Genomic DNA, 20,852 nt, shown 5'->3' on the forward strand with positions numbered 1-20,852 from the left:
TACGTGCTGAAAGCCATTTTTTCCACGTGTGTTTTAATAGATACTTCTTTGGCCTTCATTTTCTGGAATACCAACTACCCATTCTATGCAATTGTGGTGTTGTTTCCCACCTGCAAAAAAAGAAAGAGCAAATAGAGAAGCGTTTCAGAGTTATCAGGCACGCGTATTGAATCACAAAGATCAAAGAATGTGCAGAAAATGACTGTTAAATGTTAGCCTGCTCTCCTAAAGCAGAGCGAACAACCGATTTTTTCCACTCTCCAGAAGATAAATGAAGTGGCCCAAAATACACTGCAATTTTTGAGAGAGTCAAGGAAAGAAAGTCCACTTGGGGTTAAATGTTCTGCATTGAACTACAAAAGGTTTTTTTCCCCCCAGTTCTTAACAATTATTTTAAAGAAAACAAGACTTCAGAATGAAATATTATACATTCAAAGTTGTGATGTGAAAATGTCAGCACAAAAGATTTGGTATTTCTAGTTTATTGGTTTTGACAAAAAACGCATAAAAGCAATGCTAATTTTACAAGTGCCGCAGTCCTAGTCAAAAAATTTTTAAGAAAAAAAGCTTTCAGGTAAAGCCCCTCACTCTAATTGTAATGCTTTCCATTAAGCTTTCTTTTTCACTTCTGTCATAGGAAGGAAAAATGTCTCCTGAGATCTTTTTTATGTAGAGAAAATGGAAACAGCTAAAAGTCTATAGCAAACCTGAACTAAAGCTGTAATGATGCTGGACTTGAGACATCGTGGTCTTGATACTGGAGGTTTCCCAGGAACAAAGGGGTTCGAAGCCAGAGTGAACCCAATAAATGCTGCCACCAGAGATGGCTATAAGGGGCATAGCAGCAAAGAAAGACCACAAAGGGAAAAAAAAGCACAGTCAAGGGACATTTTCCATCTTTGCACAAAGTCAAATGACAGAAACATGGATGCAAGGGGAAGCTGAAAAGGAGTACAAAGGAGAACCAACATGTCTAAGGGATGGGATTAGAGGAATAAAAGACTTATACAAAAACGTAATTTAAAATTCAATACGGACTGATGAAAAAATAGAACTAAAAGGGAAAGTATGTGCAGTTCAATCCTTAAAAACACCGAACTAGATCTAGCAATAGAGGAGAAAACAAGACAGGTCAGAGGATGAACAGGGAGAGCTATCATGGCATGTGATTATATCATGGGCCCAAACTGTTCAAACTCTGCTCAATTCAAAGACAATTTAAAGTCAAGTGAATGGTGGAAATTCTCTCAGAAAAACTGAGCATGGCCACCAGAGAAACGCCAGAGAGCGATGGCAAGAACAGAGGCAGGAGGCAAGCTACAGGATCTATTTATTGTTTCTCTGCAACACTCAGTATTTTTCATGGCACCTTTCAAAATAGAACAACGTTCCTTTTTAACCTTCTGCAGATCTGCCACACGCAACAAGTTGAAAGAATACATCAGCTTCTTTTGACCTCTGGTTATGTTTTGGAAATTACTTCTTTGTCTCCTTTTTTCCTTCAGGCTGTTTCTGACATTCTCATTTGAACACAAGCAAAGAGTTTTCCTGCTCTTGAGCTTTACCGTTTCCACTTCCCTTCACGCACTCATCCTTTGTGCAGCAACATCACATATAATTATTTTAAAACCTTTGGAGTCCAATCAGCAACTCCGTATGTAGCATGCATGATACGGACAATACAACTGCAGTGCATGCAGAAGATGAAGGTGTTGTGGCTAAAAGTACTGATAAACGTGCACCTTTCAACCAGTCCAAAGGGCACATAAAACGCAATCTTCCTAGCGATGTACGCTCTTACCATTCTACTTTGCTTGTGGTTGGTCTGCAGGCACGTACGTGGTTGCCAGTAGTAGTGCAGTCAGCAACAGCAGCAGGTGGTGCTCTGGTTTGAAGATAAAGGCTGGGTAAGAAGCTCTCATACTCACCATCTCCTTCTTGCGTCTGCTGGCTTACGCTTAAATGACTTAGGCCAGTATCTTAAAAAAAATAAAAAAACATAAACGTGGCAGGCAGGAGAACCACCTAGACACATCACCAGCCAGGGATCGGACGAACTGCAGGCTGAGTTACACAGAAAAAGAGAAAACGAAGAGAGAGAGACACTGGTTTTCCTCAGGTTCAATACAGAAATAGTTGTGCAATCCTAGTGATAACAGAGGAGGAGGATCCAGGCTGGAAATTCAGCTATATGGAGAGGAATGCTCACCTTATGATACTGATTCTAGCTAAATTTTGCATCCCCAAAATGCAAACTGTTCCTTGGCTATCTGCATTTCCCACATGTTTGCAATGATTATGGGAAAAGTGTGATTTTTCAAAAGTCGCCATTGATTTGGACTGACATCTTCTATGCATCCTTGTTTTTCTCTCTCTGTTTTCCACAGGTTATCTCAGAGATCAAAAAACATCGCTCAAGGAACGAGGTGTCAAGTGTTAAGTCTGCAGCAAGCACGTGATTAACAGGCAAGAAAAATGTCATTGTCCAGAACAGTACCCTAACTCAGCAATTTTACTGTTTTCCTAGCATGTTCACCTACAGCTGCAGTTATGATGTTTATTGGCTCAGGTTTCTGGAAAGGAAACACAAGCAGTACAAGATATCTTCATTTTCCAGTCAAAGGCACAACATTAGAGTAACGCAATTTTTTTTTTCAAAAGAAGCAACTTCCTCATCAAGAACAATGAGGCAGATAGTAGCAAGAAAAAAAAATCTATGGTCTTATGCCAATGTTTTGATATAGAAATTACTGAAAATTATTAATAAGAATCTTGCAGTCATCCCTCTGAAACGAAATGATAGTGAGTGATCACACTTTCAATCTTTGCTCACACAAAAGTATCACAGTCTTTGACTAAGGCTTTCAGATGGATTTTTCTACTCCCACAGATGCACTAAGTAGTTATTTTTCACACAAGTACTAATTGCATTTATATTTTAGCATGGCACGTTGCAGGTCTGTTGTGCACCTTGAATATTCTTTTTTTCTTTTCCTTTGTTTGGTATTCAGGAGTCTTTGCTCACTTGTAATAGATTTTCATAGATTCACTTACAGAGTTTGACCACAGAAAATGTCGTACATCTTTCTGGGAACTCACCTTTCAGAGGTAAAACTTGCTGTTGCTGAAAACACCTACGTTTGGGCAGTCAGTGTGGTTCTGCTACTCGTGCCAGTGAAAGGAATATCATTTGCCAATACCAGAGGCCCAGGTCTCCTGTGCTGCCAGCAGCTTAGCTCTCTGGGGACTTCTCGGATGGTAGGAACTAATCAGAGCAGAAGAGAGAAGAGGAGCAAGGTAAAAGAGAGCAGGGTAATACGGGTGGGTCCACAACTCTCCCAGGTCCAGTCTGGTGATGCAGACATGAATGTGTCTCTGCTACAGCTACGCAGCAGAGAAGACAAGAAATTTGCTTTCGCCTCCTTCCAACCCCAGCTGTGCGTGTAGGTTGTTGGCAGCAACATCAGCACACTTTACCCCCTTGAGGGACTGAATCAATTCACTGAACTATGATAAAACTAAACCAGGAAAAAAAGGCATGTTACCGACCTGCTGCTCAATAATGAATCCGAGTGATTGCAACTGCTTCTGCTGCAGCTGCCTCTTTATCCTGCGTTTAAAGTAGTTCCATTGCTGTTGTTTTTACCTCACATGTCATTTTACCAGTTTACTTAGGGCATGTGAAAGCCTACAGATATTGCAAGGTCTCCTAACTGGTACCAGTACCATTGCTCATTCTAAATTTCCCTATTTAAATAGACAGGGTTTTTTTATATCAAATTCTCACTTGCAAGATTCTGATTTTATAATGTCTACGTCACTTCCCAAAGTTAATTTCTCAATTTGTCTCCACACTGGAGAGATGCTTTCTTCTCCCCCCCCACCCCATTTCTCAGTCCCTGTATTTAATTTCCTTCTTAAACTTTAATCGTGATCAAGACTGTCTTGATTCTTTTCCCTTTTGAGGTCAAAACAGGTTCACAGAACATCTTAAAACATTTCCATTATTGTTTCCACTGAATGCAAGGAAAATATCATGTTGACTTCATTAAAAAAAAAAGAATAAAATTAAACCAGAGATAATTTTCATAAATTAGATGTACAGATTTCACAGCTCAGAAACAAGGATGTCAAACGTGTCCAGCTTGTATAACCTCCTACACAGAAACCACAAGGTTTCAACAGTAAGTCATTGAAACCACAGCATTCAGCTTTTTATCCAAGACTACCTTTACCAAACGGGTGCTGCTGCTTCAGTGTGGTGTCTGATCACACAATAGTTTTTCCAAGGTTCGCTTAACGTGCTGACCTGTGAAAAGAAATGAAACTCCTTATGCAAAGCAACTGCGCCATATAGCTTTCTAAATCTATGCATGTGCGCATTTAATAGATATATCTGTAGACATGCATACACATATTCATGTCTATTATATACCTATGGTTACAAAGATAGAGAAATGTGAAATAATTTTAGTGAGAAAAGCTGTTGTTCATAGATGCTACATTCAAGTTCTATCTTTTTAAGGAAAGTGTGAAGTAGTCAAATATTTCCCTCAAAATATTCCCTAGCCTGCTGCAAGCAACGAAGTAGCATATTTATTTAAGTATAAAGTCATAACAAAGTGCATTAGCCTCACAGAGCAATTCATATATGGGAAACAGAATAATTAGTGCTCCTTCTTAAGACAATTCTATACCGGTACAGTTACATCCACACCAGAAATTTTATTGATATAATTGCCTGAAAAACCCTAACAAACCCTGCCTAAGTGACACAATTATACCTGCAAGATCTTTAACCTGTAGGCCAGGCTGCAGAGTTAAGACTTCCCTACACTCTTACAGAATCATCTTAAGGAAGAGAACTTCCTTAAAACGATTCTCTAAGAAGTTTTGCTTCAGCCATAGCTAAAGGGCCTAATCATGTTTGCTCTTGCACAAAATTCCCATTCCTGGAACGATGCTGCTGAGCCCCCTCTGCTTTGTGTGCCAGGAAAGGACTTGTTGCGTAGGCGACGGGCAGTTTTCATCAGCGGTAAAGCCAGCGTAAACGGTTCTGACTGCTAGCAACTCATTGCTATTTGCAGATCTGTCAGTTGTGCTAGAAGAAAGTTGAGTCTATAGCGAAACGATTCCAATAAAAAAAACAAACAAACAAAACCCCCACACCCTCTGTGGGAGGCATTTTAAACTTGAAATAACAATAAACTGTGATGCAGAGACACAAGAGAGTGGCTGGGACCTGGAGTAGAAACTTCTCAAATGGCTTTGCTGCAGAAGAAAGCACTTGCATTACTATCTCCTGAGGTTCGCAGAGGTGGCTCCTGCCTCAGCCTTCCCTTTGGTTATGCAGCATGACACCAGAGCCTCTTCTCTGTTGCAGGAGCTCCAAGAACAAGCAGTGTCTGATGGCAGATCCAGCGGTTCACAGCACACACAGCAGCAGCTCATGGCAGAAGCTGGGCACTGCTCTGCAGTCAGGGACTTGCAGTAGTCCCAAGGGGAGGCCAACCACTTTCCCCACTGCAATCTCACGCTGCTCCTCTGCTCCCACCGTTTCTTGTCGTGCCACAGAAGTGCCCCAGTGACGCTGTTCCTGGACCTGGGAGACAAAAATTTTGGCAGGAGGAAAATGTGAACGGGGAGAGTTTATAGAACTTGAAACCAATACATATGCTGTCATTGAAAAAATAATTCCAATATAAATGCTATATGCACACAAACATATACATATACATGAGGAGCGGAACAATCTAAAGACTGCAATATTTTGGTAATACATGAGAACCAGAAAGTGAAACTAGTTAGGACTAAAAGTGATATTCAGTCATCTGCTTCTACCAAGACATGCAAAAAGGTAAGGCATAATAAAAAGTGAAAAAGTGTATTTGATTTTAAAGATAATTTAATGTAGAGTACATTTGTAAGGAAGGTAAAATCAGGGCAGATTTGCTGGAGAGGAGGGAAAGGTGGCCATAGCCACTCATTAGCCTTACTGCATATATTGCTGTAGACTATATGATGGTGGAACTGCTGTACTGCTGCAGAGATCCCACACTCCCACAGCAGCTGCTCCAAACCTTGAGAGTAACCTCCAAAGGCATCCATAACATTGAACCTTGAATTTTGTCTGTAGCACCTGGAGAACCGAAATGCAGGCTGTGGTGCCAGGCTGATCACCATGCAGCGCAGGGCAGGATACAGGGAGGTCCACTGGCTGGTGAAGTAGTTACATATGTAGTCCTGGTCTTACTACAGAAACCACTGGAGTCAGCAAAAGCATTTCCTTAGACTGCACTAGCTTTTGCACTAGACTTGTCCATCTGGAGCCTGTAATGGCTTGCTTTTTATTTGTGTCACGATGCTGACGCTCCAGCATAGAAGAAATTCTCTTCCAACCTTTGTTCCTTCTGCTCATTAATGTCAGTGAGTGTCACAAAGGCAGCATTTGTATTCTGTGCCATCCTGCTCCCTTCATTCACTATCCAACATCTGAGTATGTCTCTTTTGACTTTTCTTTTTGAACGTTTTGAATGGATGTGACATTTACTGTTGGATTGCAATACTACTCCATCCCTGCCTTCTACACCATAGGCCATACCATCTCTTAGTGGAGTCATCACGAAACATGCACGCTTTTACAGAATGCTTATGCTGTAGAAAGATGGCATAACCGCTTTCACATGCATCCTAAGATGACCTGAGGATCCCCAATGCAAAGCCAGCAGGCACTATGTCTGGGGGAGAAGTCATCATTGCAGTACAGCAGGGGAGCAGTGACTTGTCTTTCTTATTGATCCCACCTCCTTCAGTGTCTTTCAGCTGAAAAATTATTTTCTGCCCTCGAGTTGTTAAAGAGACTGTGGTATCTTGACTTCCTGTCAACTGCTGACTTGTCTTCAGAAGGTGGCTGTCCTCTAGTAGCTGGGAAAGGTTATTAGTAGTACTATAAATAAGAACAAAGTTCCCCTATAAAAGCTGGAACGCAGGTCAGGCACAGAAAAAGCTTGAAGCCGTTATTATTACGGAGATTGAGATGATAAGGCCCAGCGCAAGGGTTTTTAGCCGAGATGTGAAAAGGACTATATGACGTGGATGCCTGCAATGGCAGGAGACTACACTTGGTGACCCAGCAAGGCTTCTTCCACCCTGTGTGCAAAGAAAGGTGTGACCCAGGAGGTGGGAGGTAGCTCCAGCATTAAAAGAAAGTCGTGAAAGGACGGGGTCAGAAGACTATTCTTCTGAATATCTACATCTTTGCGTAGCAGGCCCACACTTGTCTCAGACTCTGGCCTTTCAAAAGACACAAAACGTCAACAGGTTTTGTTGTTATTAGTTGATAAGGACCCAAATACAGCACTCAAACTAAGTATGTACAAACTTGTTTGGGTTTAATTAAGACCTTGGAGCTGGATGCACCTAGTATGTAATGTACATGCATTTGCTGTTAATGTTAAATTGTTCTGGTTTATAATCATAGTCAATTGTGCACGTCTGCTACACAGGGGAGAATTAAGATAATATAATGTTTGGTATAAAGCAAATGAGGCGATACAGGAACGTTTGCAAATGGCTTTACGTTCCTCAGGCATATTCACTAACCGAAGCAGTTTCCAAAGTTCAGACAAAATAAATGAGTAGATTCATATAGATTTTGTCTGTCTGACAAGCAGATTCTACTTTCTATCCATGAAGGCTCTCTCTTCTAACCTTGCCTCTTTTTCTGTTACGTGGCACTGTACTTCAATCTTAATTGCAATTGAGAACCACAGATTATAATGTTAACATCAGTGATGTTCGCTAATAGAAGCATACGATGATAATTTTAAAATCTGGTAATAGAGCCCAAATGCAGGCATGCCCACAGTATCTAGGTACCAGACCAGCCCATATCACGAACTCCTGGTAGGAGTTTTTTCTGGCATTTACAGAAGTTATTTGAAGTCAGGAGAAATCTGTTTGGTGATTTCTCTGTACTGAGTATCAGGTCTCATTTTGTTCTTTTCCATGCCCTTTGGCTTTCAAAAATGAGTGGATTCAAATTTGATCCTTTTTCAGCTTCAGGGTTGCGAGCTAGTTCTGTTCCAATTGTCTGTCTTTCTGTATTAATGTAAAGCCGTTTACCGGGCAAGCAGTGTCACGTATTTATGTCTCATATATGGAAGACATTTTTCTAGACGTTTGAGAATTATGAGCTTAGTCTGGTGGGGCAAATATGGTAATAGAAGTTACCTTGCATTTCTCCTCATGGCAGGACTGCCTGATCTATTCTTTTGAACAGGAGGGTGAGTTGATGCTCTGTTCTGTTACTCTCCAGAAGCAAGGAAAAGACAGGCTACAATAGGGAAATATTTCAATTTGACTTGCCAATATTGAACAGACTCATAAGCCTTTACTCTATAACCCAGGCAGGGGACTACTTGTTAGACTCTTCTACTTCTTTACCAGCAACTGAAAATTGCCTTAATGCTTCTACTCGATGCTACTGTCCTTAGACGATATAAGACGAATCTTCTATAATATAAGCCCTCGCTTTGCATCCCGCTGATCTTCAGTATTTTCAGGACATAAGTGCACATTGCCCTGTAAGAGATGTTCCATCTATTCCTCCAGTTCCTTCATCCACTGGGTGGGACCCTTTTTTATTAGTAAATGTTAGATGTACTTTAGTATGGGTTAGAACTGGCTGCGACAACTCTGGAGGAACACTATGGAAACTCTGGCTAATTTTATAGTTCCGTATGCAGTCTATTAATTTTTCAACATCTGTATTATTACATTCATGGGTGTATTTATTTTGATTGTTAGAGTAAACAGTTTCAAATTAGGAATAGCTTTTTTCCCTATTTTTGGTGGTTTGGTTTTCTCTTTTCTAAGCAAAGTTAGAAAATAGAAAAATTATACAAAAGCTTACAGTAAGAAAAAAAAGATTTAGACAGCGTGGATTGAACTTACACAGCTGTCAAAAATATTTTAAAGACAGTTCTCCTAGATCTCTGTTACACAGGTGCCCCCTGCCCAGACTCCCATTTCACAGCATTATTTGTCTCCCCTTGCCTTCCCTACAACCCCCCGGAGTCACAGTACATGCATGAAACTCCATCTACAAAAATTCTTTGAAAGCAGCCCTGTACATTGCAGGCTTTTTCAGCTGAGCCATAGCAATGACTAAGCTATGGGAAAAGCCTCCATTCAGCTATACTGTAAAGGAAAATGTGGGTGGGGGAACTGGGCTTTCAGGGTCGAAGTCATTCAGCATCTGGGTGTTGAGTGGCACTATCACAAGAAGGAAAGAGGAAGACTTGGCCTCACGGGCCAGGGATGGGAGGTTTTTCAGATTTCCATTCTGCAGCCGTTGCCTCGCGGCCAGGCAGACGACGGCGCAAGAGAGAGTGTCATTATTTGACTCAGCATGTTCCTAAGCCACAAAAGAGAAATGACGTATATAAAAAGCATGTTGCTCACGCTTATCTGATGAGAGGGATATCAAGGAGTTTTCTCCACTGCCTAGACATAAAGGACGCTCTTCTTTGTCCTCATTTTTCACTTTCTCTGTTAAAGTGCCTTTCTTCAAACAATTATCGTGCCCAGATAGCCTGTAAGACAAAACAGAAGACTATACCCTATTTCAGAGAAATGATATGCAACCACCAGCTACCCCACTGCCAAATACTTGTTGCTTAGTTTCACATTCTAATTACTTAGCTGACATGGTAACTAATTTAATATACCACAGATTTAATTCAGGAATATCTCAGGCTGACACATCTCTCCAGCGTATATCCACCAAAACTGTGAGGTATCCCATAAATGAATGAACAAATTGAATTGAATTGAATCAGTAAACGAAAAAAGTCTGCCATATTTCTGTGATGCTTCCCTGTAGAAATGGTCAGTGCTTACTACTTACTGTCCAAACTGTCCCTGGGTTTTTAGTACAGCCGCTCTTTTACATAATGGGTTTCACCACAAAAGTATGCCGTGGTTTTCACTGCAATCAACCTTTCACGTAAAAAATCTTTCATCTTTTTCTTTTATCATAAACTGCATCTTGTAGTGCAGTGCCATACAAAAAGGTTCATTAGGACTACATACAAACAGTACACACAACCTGTTAGCCATGACCAAGTTTTTCCAACTTGAACTCGGTTTGCAAGATCATTAAGTAAACCTAAATGCGAAGGCAGAAGCCCAGCCTAACGTAACAGCTTCGCTTCAGTACGAAGTTTGCAAGGACTCAAGCTCTTCAAATAAAGAGCTTATTTTAAATTGTGCACATCAGGCTTGAGCTTGGTTCAGTGAATTTAACGTGGCCTTAGTTTGCCATGATAATTTCTTTCTTTCCTAAAGCAACAGGATGTCAGGACCCGCCAGGTTAGGAACATGCTGAGCCTTGTGATTATCTCTCTGTTTTATTATTCGGATTGTACCTCCAGAGAGAGCACAGTTTTGGATTCCAACCACTGCATTAGACCCCTAACTATTAAAAGTTTATGAAAAAATACAAGATGAAAATTGCCATGACTGTTAGCTTTGCAGGTATGATTCTGCTACGGTGCTTAAGGATAGCCTTACGTGTGGTTGTTCAGGCTAGGATCAATATCTGGAAATGCCCGAGACACATCAATATCCAGAATGCAGATGGCGCATACTCTTGTCCAGCAAGGCACTGAGGACAAAGACAAAGGCAACCTTAGGCTGTAATAGGCAAGGTATTTCTAGCTGATGTAATAAAATATTAATGTCACTGTAAAAGGAGCAGTCGGGACCTCATCCAGAATATTATGCACCACCCTAACCAAGAGAGAAGAACTGGAAGCGTGCAGAGCAGAACTGATCGGATGGTTAGGGGGACAGGTATACGAAAAGACCTTGTTTGTTCAGTTCAGTGCCAAAAGGGTATGACTGCTGTCTATAAGCTCATCAAATAAGTAAGCATCAAGTTGGGGGAAAACATGGCTTAAGCTGAAGGACAACTTCACCACAAGAACAAAAGGGATAAACTAGCTGTGAATGCATTTAGGCTGGAAACAAGAAAGTTCCTGCTGGCTAAGCACAGGGGCAATCTGGACCAGCAACGGAGGCAAACACATGAGTAACTGCTATTATGGCGTAGTACCCGTGAGGGCAGGGAACAGAGCTGATGGCCTCTGTGTTATTCCCTTCCTGTTCTGTGTTTCTAAGAACGCATGGACAGTCATACCGTGCACTAACTGAAGCTTCTGAGTGGTCCTGAGTTTATCTGGCCAACGTAACCTATTTGCAACGATATCTTTGCAAGAATAATTGCCAACCATCTAACTAAGACACAGCTAACAGAGGTATACTGCACATCCAAGTAGAAAAGCTTCCAGCCTACTAAGCAGATACAGATGCATAAAATAAAAGCTGCCATGGCTAGTAAGATCACCTACAGAAGCTGAGCATGAAAGAGCTCCACAAAAGGAGCTCAAAGTTGAAATAATGACAATACAAGGCAGAAGCAGACATTATCAGCGACCTGCACTCGAACTATCACTACTTCCAATGGCGTCATCAAAAACTGGATTGAGAAGCCAAAGTATGTTCATCCAAACTACTACTCAACAAACTACTGGAAAAAGAAAAAGGTCCAGTTATGGTAAAGAGGAGTAGAGCTAAGTATCGTCTTCATGCGAAGAACACTACTATCATTAATCTCTCCATCCCTCAGCAGCCTCACAGAGGCTCACAGAACAACAAATGACACACCAATTTCTGCAAAGCTTCACACGAAAGGAATGGGTGGGGAGGGGAGATAAAAATAGGCCTTAGTCATCACACAGTTTCTGAAATGAAATATTCTCTACTGCTGCTAATATCCATTAAAGAGTCTTAGCTATAAATTAATATAAATTCTGAACAAAACCTACTGAGGCTGAACCCCAAAACATCCTGTAACAGCTTCCCCCCTACTCCGCAGGCTAGTTGGACTGCTTATCTAAAATAATTTCAAAACATGTCCATCAAAAGAAAAGAAAAAAATGACCGTTCTGTTTTTTCTTCAAGAGATTAAGTTTTAAGACTATACGGTAGAAGAGAATATCCTTCTGTCTCTCCCATTTCAGTTCTCCTTTTTCAGGATTTCTGTTGTACCAGGTGTTATTGGCTATCCCTTTTACTGAGAGAGATTTTGTGTGTATGCATATAGAAGTGTGAGTGTGTTTGTGGACACATGCATACACACATAAAATTTCTTCTTTTACAAGCTATACAGTTTCAAAAAGGTTAAAAATGGCTTAGACATAGAAACAGATGCTGCACCAGCTTAGATGCTGATTTTGAAAGGAACCACCAAGCACAACGGAATGTGCACCTGCCCAGATTCACTCACCATGCACACACAGGTGCATTTTACACATTAGCTTCTTACACGGACTATTGTTCTAGATAAAGACGACACCAAACTGAAGTCCACATACTGTGTAGATTATGTAAAGTCTACACATTCTGCACATAGTATGAAATCTTTAGACCTCCAAAGGCACGTATTTACTTTGAAAGACATCTGAGCACCTTTTTTTTTTGGCACGGTAAAGGTATCCAAGTGACTTTAATTGCTCTTTACAGTAACCATTTAACGATGTTGCCACAGAGCTGATAACTGTTTACTGATGATAATACATAAGCGCAGTTTCATTATAAAGCCTAGACAAGATCAAAGTCTTTTTTTTTTTTTTTTTTCCTTCTTGCGATGAAATTTTAGGAACAGTGATCTTGAAGTCAACCGATCCTCATCAGAGGTGGCAGTCCAATAAATACTAAGTGCCCTGGTGAGAATGGTGCATCTCATTGCAAGTGACAGAAAGTGGGCTTGGGCTGGATGCAACTAATCTAAAAAAAGGAGTATGTTTCAGGGTACCTTTAAACACCTTTAAATTTAGTGGCAGTCGTTCAGAAAGAAGGCAACAGTGGAAGACGCTGTAAGATAGCATTCCTTACCAGCATTTGTTGGAGGAAATTGCTTTCAGTAATGCACTTCTCCAAAGTAATAATCTGAAATATATTTCCTCAAAAGTAGCTTATACATTTAATCACAACAGGTATTAATTTGGAAGGAAATTAGGAGAGTCTGCTTTATTTCTTACTCCAGATAATTCTGCTGTTCTTATTCCGGGCTTTAAATTTTTTAAAGAAAGCATTTTTTAAATTGATTTCATACCAAACAACGCACTTTTACATTCTCAGAGAATTGTTTCTCAGGCCTCAGCATCACATCTTCATCCAAGAGGTTGCAGTAAGTTGCAAAAATTAATCACAAGCCTAACTGTTGCAGTATGTAATCGAATGTGTTTAGCCATCATAAGCTCTGGACCACTGCTGCAAAGTGATAACATACCTTGGGACTTACAGGGGTTAGTCCCTGCTCCTCCAGTGTTGCCCCCCTCAAGGGCCAGGGAGCAGATGTTGCCTGTGCAGGGGCAGGGGAAGGCGATTCATCTCTGCCACTGGATTGCACCTCCCTGAGCTCAGACCCCTGCAACTGCACTTTCACCACCTGGTGGACATATTCTCTAAGATACTGTTAAAACACCTGGCATCAGTGTGAAGTTCAATAAAACAAACTTCATCTGGCTTAAGTGCTAAAATGAGTTTTTACTCACAGCTGTCACAGAAACCAAGCCATGAATGTAAAAGCGGCAGTCCACAGACATTGGAAAATAGCCAAGGCCCTTTGAAGCTATAAAGTAAGTAGGATAACACATTTTTAAATTCTGAAAAGAAGTCCTATTGTATTTCTCCAACAGTGATACAAAAGGGCTTCAACTGGATTGGAGAGATAAGATGCAGTAAGAAACAGGAAAAAAAAAAAAAGTAGACTCTGTTTACCTAGGTCTATAGTTTCTAAGTACCTACTTTTTACTACGTTCATTTCTTGACTCAAAGTGAAAATGGGAATTCACCCTTTTCTCTTTTTTTCCTGTCCAATGTGCAGATGGGGCATATTTTCATTCACTCCATCAATCCCTGCCCCCTACGCACAAACTCACATACATACACCTAGCCAGTGGAAAAGAAAAAAGGGTTACTCATTAATCCATTCTACAAAGCTTTCCAAACTGAAATGGGTGGGTTTTACATCTCCAGCAAGGAGCAATAAATAGGTAGGTACATAGCATACCTGAGAACAGTTCAAACTGAAGTGTTCATCTTGGATAGCATAACTTTGCTCCTGACACATTTTAAAACAGAACTCATCAGTATGGAGAGGATGATCATTTTCTGTATGCTTTTCTTCTGTTCCAGTATGGTGCTGACTGCAGCTCCACAAAAAGCAGTAAAATACAAACAGCTTGTAAAGACAATTGAACAGTTAGAAACCGCAGTGAAAGATGAGGTAAGCAAAGTATTTATCATAATATTTAAAATTATTTTCAAGCATCATATATTGCTTAGAATAAATCTTGTGAGGGACATCATTTTCAAATGCTAAACATTCTAACTCACATTTGTTTTATTGTAGGATGCTGAATTGCTGCATACACCAGAAAACCCTGTGGTGAGACTGCTTTAAGATTTCCTTCTAATCATATCAAATTTATTTTATATTGGTTTCTTCCATTGACAAATGACAGATGCCTTCTTTTTCGTATCTGTGACCTAGTACTTTTAATGCAAGCTAGACTGAAAAAGAAAATACTTTGATAGAAGTTCCTTCTTTTTTCTGGATTTTTAATGTCTGAATAGTGTTTGTATTACATTACCTTACCTACTACTTTACTCTGGTGTGTGCAGTCTAACATACGCACACAGATCCAGCATCTACATGTATTCCCTTTACTTGAGAAATAGTGCTAATAACAGGGTTTCATGAGAGATCTGAAAGAGCAGCAAAGCTTTCAGGGAACAGGACCAGGAGTATTCCTGAACCAAGCCTGAAGGGACTCCCCTTTGCTCCCCGAGGCTAAATGCCAGGAGCGGGACAGCAACGCCATATTATATAGTGCTTCCTCTTATTCGTAGTCACCATGGTTTCTGTAAGACTACTCGTGTACGAGCGCTGTGCTATTAGGTTAGGTAAACTGGGAAGATAAAACTGCATTCTGCAAGCAGACTGTATTTCTCTTTGCGTTATAGTTAGTTAAAATAACACAAATCTTTGTAAATCCCTTCTTATATACATAGTTGCTTTATATATTATTTAATGCTGACATCTTGTGCTATCCAAAGTCTAGAACTTATTGTGTGTAGTAAGTTATGTTAGAGTCACAGAAAGCTTCTGCATGCTAGAAGGCAGCCAGATGCGGGACTTCCAGTGAAACTAAGTGCTAATAACAAAATAACAAGTCTTAGAAGCTTGAAAGATGAACATTTTCTGCTTTCTTTTGATATTCCCCAATACGGCATACTCAAAGGTCTAGAGCTAGCCAAGGCTCATATAATGTGATACTTTTCCTGTTATTGGCTGTCTTAAATGAACTGTAATAATGAATTTTGAGCCCTGACAACTTCCTCAGAAAGCAAACCGTTTTGACTTGCATATAAAAAAAAAGATCGTTATGCAGTTTTTTTAAAGAAATACACAAAGTATAAAACTATTTACTAAGGACCATAAACTATCTTGCAAAATAACAATAAAAAGAAAGGAAAAAACTCACCATGTTTGGGACAGCTTTCGTTAGCCTCTTCCTAGGCTTTACAGTTAGGAGCATTTTTTTACTTGCCGAAAACGTATAAGCGTGACCAAAAGAGATCTATTCCACCTCATTGCTAGAAACATGTGCGATGCAAGAACCTAATGCACCCTAGCTAAGTGCTCGGGTTTTTTCATTAACATTCTTTCTAACTTCTTATGTCAAAGTGAAAAGAATCAGATGATTAGTGTCATTTTACAGCAATGTCTGCCACTACCTCTGAAACAAAGCACATACAACTAGTGAGTAATCACTTAATCAGAGCCTTTAAAAAAAAAAACAACAAAAAACATGGTCACCTCAGGAAGGAAGACAGCAGTTTGCTTGCAGCTTAGGGCTTTAAAGTCTGATTCTGGGAGGTGCCGAATAGCTCCCTCAACAACTGCAGGAGTCAAGGAACTCGTATGTTAGAAGGTTCTAAATTTGATACAGGTTCAGCCTTTGAAAAAAAAATTTTTTTTTTTTTAATTACAGTGTGCTACCAGTAATTGTCACCAGCAATTACATTACCCGGTTGTAGCATAACAAGCACTTCACCCTTATATTTACCGAAACGCCCAAATATTTACATAGGAATTATAGTGTGGTAAAATTGCATACAGCATGATTAAGTGCAACTACACTATAATATACACAACTGGATTTAATAAGTCTTTATCTGTTTTTTCAAATATCAGAATATTGTTTATGAGAAAATCTGCTTGTGCCAGATTTGAACTTGGCCTTGAATATGCAGGAGGAAGGCTGTCTTTTATAAGATCCAAAACTCAGTAGTTTATCACTATTGGTTTTGACTTCCTTGGAGTTTCCTGTGAGCAGACCGAGTGTTAGCCCCAGTTCGGTCCCACACAACTTCTCTGTGCACTCAGCTGTGAAATATTAAAAAAAAAAAAAAAAAAAAAAAAGGGCAAGTGAGAAGAAGTTTAAGAGATGAGAGCACACCAACTCAGAGGAAATATGTTGATGCTGAAACTGGTTGAAGACTGAAAAGAGACTAAGTTTGATCCACTGCAGGTGACAACAGGGCATCGCAGTGGAAGCCAATGGCACAATGCTGATTTACGTCAGACCAGCATCTAACCCTGCTGTTCGCTGATTCAGGAAGTGAAGGCTTTTCAGGGTAATCTGCAAAGTTAGTTCGAATCAGAGGCAGAGCATTTTTGACAGGGCAGTTTTACATGCTTGCCTAGCCACCCTCAGACATCACTAGCGATCCGTCTTTTTTTAATGTCTACTCATCAGAGTGCTTCGCCTGTCATGACATACCAAAAAAGCACAATCCTTGTGGTCCTCCAACTGCTGGCCTGCCCTCAGCTAACAGTTAACTCAGCAAAAAAAAAAAAAAAAAAAAAAAAAAAGTAGCATATATGAGAAATGCTGGTTTCTCAGCTCATCACGGATGAGGCAGAAAATGTTTTCAGTTTCAGCTGGAAAATTGATCTCTTTAAAAACGAATGTTTTTTTTCCAGTAAGCAAGACTGGTTACGGTAAGAAGCTCGAAACAAACATAAATGTGTGGTTTTCAAGGAAAATAAAATGTTTTATCTGACCAATATAAAAGATTGCTATTAAAATTTGCTATAATCAACAAACGAGGATTTTGCCTTCTCCTCGCAAAAGTGGCAAACTGCAGTGACATCTAATAAACCGGATGAGATTTAGCTTTGGCAGCAGTTGGTATGCAAAACAAAGCTGATGGCTTTGGAGCCTTTCTAATGTGCATAATCAGCATTTCTAAATGTTTCTCTGGAAAATGGAAAACAGGTTAGAAATTGGCTTCGGTAAACAGTGCTCTTCTTTCTCTACTGACATTAGGCTAGTTTTGGTGATATTTTCCACAGTGTGCCTAGCAAGGAAAACGGCCACTGCACAGGAAAGGAGATTCTGGACCGCTTGCAGATTTTCTGTTAGCATCAGTAAAATTAATACGCAACTGCAGCATGAAGGGGAAAAAAAGCAAGTTGCTTTTATTCCATACAAGCAGCAGCAACAGAAAGAGAAAATTTCTATCACTGCAATATAGCATAACAAGAGAGAGCTTCTTTTTCAACTTAGATATAGATGGTGCTTACTGGTCTTGACTCAGGTTTAAGGGGCATCTGAATTTAAAGCAACATTAGAGGAAAATGCAAGTTGGAGCCTGGCTTCTTATCTTACCTCTCACCCTAACTCCCTCTTTTCCCTGTAGTAAGGCAACTAACTTCACCATCTCCATTTCCCCTCCTATTGAATAAGGATATTTAAATAGTATTTGTAAACATGCAGTTCTATGTGAATTCCAAGTATAATTATTAAATAGATGACATTAGAAATAGCACAAAGAATTTAAAAAAGTATATTGCTACATGAAACATTGAGAAGTCCAGAGTTACAGCCTTAATTTTTTTTTTTAAATACTCTTGCCTGCGCTTGTGAAAACCTACTAAATGTACCATGATCTAGTCTGTACCATGATCTAGTCTTAAATAACATTTTCTTCTAGTTCCTGTAATGATTAAAATCCAAAGGGAGATTTCAGGCATTTATTTACTGAGGAAATACTTAAGCAATTATCGAAAAGAAAATTGAGTAAAGGCTAAAGATCTCTTTCATACCTAAAAAAGAAAGTTAGTTCTTCTCAATGAATACCATGGATATTGAATTTGGTGCATGGATAATTACCCAGTACACATGCAAAAAAGGGCTGCAATATTCATTTTAAAACTGCTTGGCCGTAACTTAGTGACTTCCTTCTGTTCCTGCCTTAGGATGGATGCCTATTCACAGCTGTGACCTGCTTCCAGAGGGGAACTTGGAAATTACAGCCAAAAAACAGCCAAGTAAATTCTACGTTTATCAAAACAGTCAGCATCTTGAGAAGAACCATCCTCAGAGATTCCGGGACGGTAGGATTTCCTTACAATGCTTAAAATCTTGATCTTTATTCTTTATTTTTTGTAAGACATCACCTATGATGGTAGTCCTAAAAGTCAGATTTCTAATGAAAAAAGGGTCTGTTTTTCTACCTTAGGGAAGTAAAAATAACTATTTTTTTTCCCACTTTGGAACAAGACATTCACTCTGACCCTATTAGTCAACTGTGTGCATGTATTTTAATAACAGCAAACATTTGATGTGCTAGACAAGGGGCTAAGGGTTATAGCAAAAATGCTGATGATACTAAACTGGGAGGAGTGGTTGACACACCAGAAGGCTGTGCTGCCATTCAGAGGGACCTCGACAGGCTGCAGAAATGGGCAGAGAGAAACCTCATGGAGTCCAGCAAAGGCAAGTGCAGGGTCCTGCACCCAGGGAGGAATAACCCCAGGCTCCAGGACAGGCTGGGGGTTGGCCTGCTGGAAAGCAGCTCTGCAGAGAAGGACCTGCGAGTCCCAGTGGACACCAAGTTGGCCATGAGCCAGCAATGTGCCCTTGTGGCCAGGAGGGCCAATGGTCTCCTGGGCTGCATGAGGAAGAGCGTTGCCAGCAGGTCGAGGGAGGTAGTCTTCCCCCTCTCCTCAGCCCTGGGGAGGCCTCACCTGCAGTCCTGTGTCCAGTGCTGGGCTCCCCAGTCCAAGAGAGACATGGCGCTCCTGGAGAGAGTCCAGCAGAGGGCTACTTAGATGACGGACTGCAGCATCTCTCCTGTGAGGAAAGGCCGAGAGAGCTGGGCCTGTTCAGCCCGCAGAAGACAAGACCGAGGGGGGATCTGACCGATGTGCACAAGTAGCTGAAGGGAGGGTGTCGAGAAGACGGAGCCAGACTCTTCTTCGCGATGCCCAACGATAGGACGAGAGGCAACAGCCACAAACTGAAACATAGGGAGCTCTGTCTGAACCTGAGGAAAAACTTCTTTCCTGTGAGGGTGACAGAGCACTGCAACAGGTTGCCCAGAGAGGTTGCAGAGTCTCCTTCTCTGGAGGTATTCAAAAGCCGTCTGGACGCGATCCTGGGAAAGGTGCTGCAGGTGACCCTGCTTGAGCAGGGCGGTTGGACTAGAGGATCTCCACAGGTCCCTTCCAAGCTCACTCAGATTATGATTCTGTGAAAAAACGTGAATCAAAGGTGTAGTTACCACTTTCTTTCCCTCCCTGACTGAACAGCCTTTCTGAGGCTCATGTTTTCCATTTGTAAAAGGCTTTGACTGCAGCCCTCTTGCTTTTTCAGTAGGAAATCTCAGAGTATTATATATGATTATGATATGCTTTTTAGAAATGACATGACTTTATCTTTCAGCAGTGTGAGTCTTCATGTGAATCTTATGAGAAAAAAAAACCCAAAGACTTTTTGAAGAGCTTTGCAAAACTGATGAAAAAGGTAAATTTGCGTTGATTTCTCATGGCTGTTTTTTGACATTTGAAAAAATATAGATATACTTATTTTCCATTATTTCTAACAATGTGTTGTATTTCACAGTTATTCAAGGATTAATTTAGGATCCGCTGGAACTGAAGGCTACAGAAAAATCCACTATTTAAAGCAGACACTATGTTATTTAAGAAAGCAATTGAAAATACTTATATTTTCACATTACTATGCTATGCTGTGCTGTGTGTGTGGTAAATTAAAGTTTCTCCCCAAAATGTTAAGGAGGCCCATATGAATGGCTATTCATAAGACAGATGATGTTTCAAAAGTGATCTGAGCCTCACCTTAGAAGGAAAATTAAAATGTAATTTCACAAAATGAAATTATGAGACTTATGAGACTTCTTATGAGACTCTTATGAGACTTAACTAGCACCTTCTGCTGATTAGAAGTAACCAAGAATGGCTACTGCTTTGGTAGTATTTGTGCTCTGATCTCAGATGAAATTGAGAAACGGATGTTTGAAATTTTAAATAACAGCACACAAAAATACAAATTATCAGAGGTTTTGAAGCCTGAAAAATTATCCGTTTGGACCACTTTCTTTATCTACAACAGTACCACACACACAATTTTATTTATAAAATCTTAGATTGTATCTTAGTCACCTATGGAAAAATATCCCGCATTTAACTTTCTTGAAAGTGCAACTTCAAATATTTATATTGTATAAAGACTGTATTACCTTCTTTCTAAAAACAAAACTACTGGAAAACCATTTACAAATTATACTGTGTGGTATGGGTCTGATCTTTTTCCCATGTTGAAATTAACAGGACTTTGGCCATGGCTTTTCAATAGGGAGAAGATCATAACCCAAATACTAGAAGCAGATATCTAAAATTCTTCTTT

General features: G+C 40.1%; 2 protein-coding genes across 2 annotated transcripts in view; one reads left to right on the forward strand and one right to left on the reverse strand.

Annotated features, from left to right (window-relative positions):
• BBS12 (Bardet-Biedl syndrome 12) overlaps nt 1-14,265 on the reverse strand; it is a 66,025-nt gene extending 51,760 nt beyond the window's left edge. The window contains exons 1-5 of the mRNA XM_068941629.1: nt 14,141-14,265; nt 10,576-10,669; nt 9,466-9,596; nt 3,100-5,602; nt 1,802-1,979 (exon numbers count right to left, since the gene is read on the reverse strand). The gene's annotated coding sequence lies outside the window, so the exon portion shown is untranslated. The remainder of the gene's footprint in view (nt 1-1,801; nt 1,980-3,099; nt 5,603-9,465; nt 9,597-10,575; nt 10,670-14,140) is intronic.
• On the forward strand, nt 14,222-20,117 carry IL21 (interleukin 21). The gene is made up of 5 exons (XM_068941638.1): nt 14,222-14,356; nt 14,483-14,518; nt 18,401-18,538; nt 19,869-19,949; nt 20,049-20,117. The coding sequence occupies exons 1-5, from the start codon at nt 14,222-14,224 to the stop codon at nt 20,061-20,063; spliced, it is 405 nt and encodes a 134-aa protein (XP_068797739.1). The 3' UTR covers nt 20,064-20,117.
• Nucleotides 20,118-20,852: the final 735 nt, after the last annotated feature.

The sequence above is a fragment of the Struthio camelus genome, chromosome 4, assembly GCF_040807025.1.
Source record: "Struthio camelus isolate bStrCam1 chromosome 4, bStrCam1.hap1, whole genome shotgun sequence".
Taxonomy (NCBI): domain Eukaryota; kingdom Metazoa; phylum Chordata; class Aves; order Struthioniformes; family Struthionidae; genus Struthio; species Struthio camelus.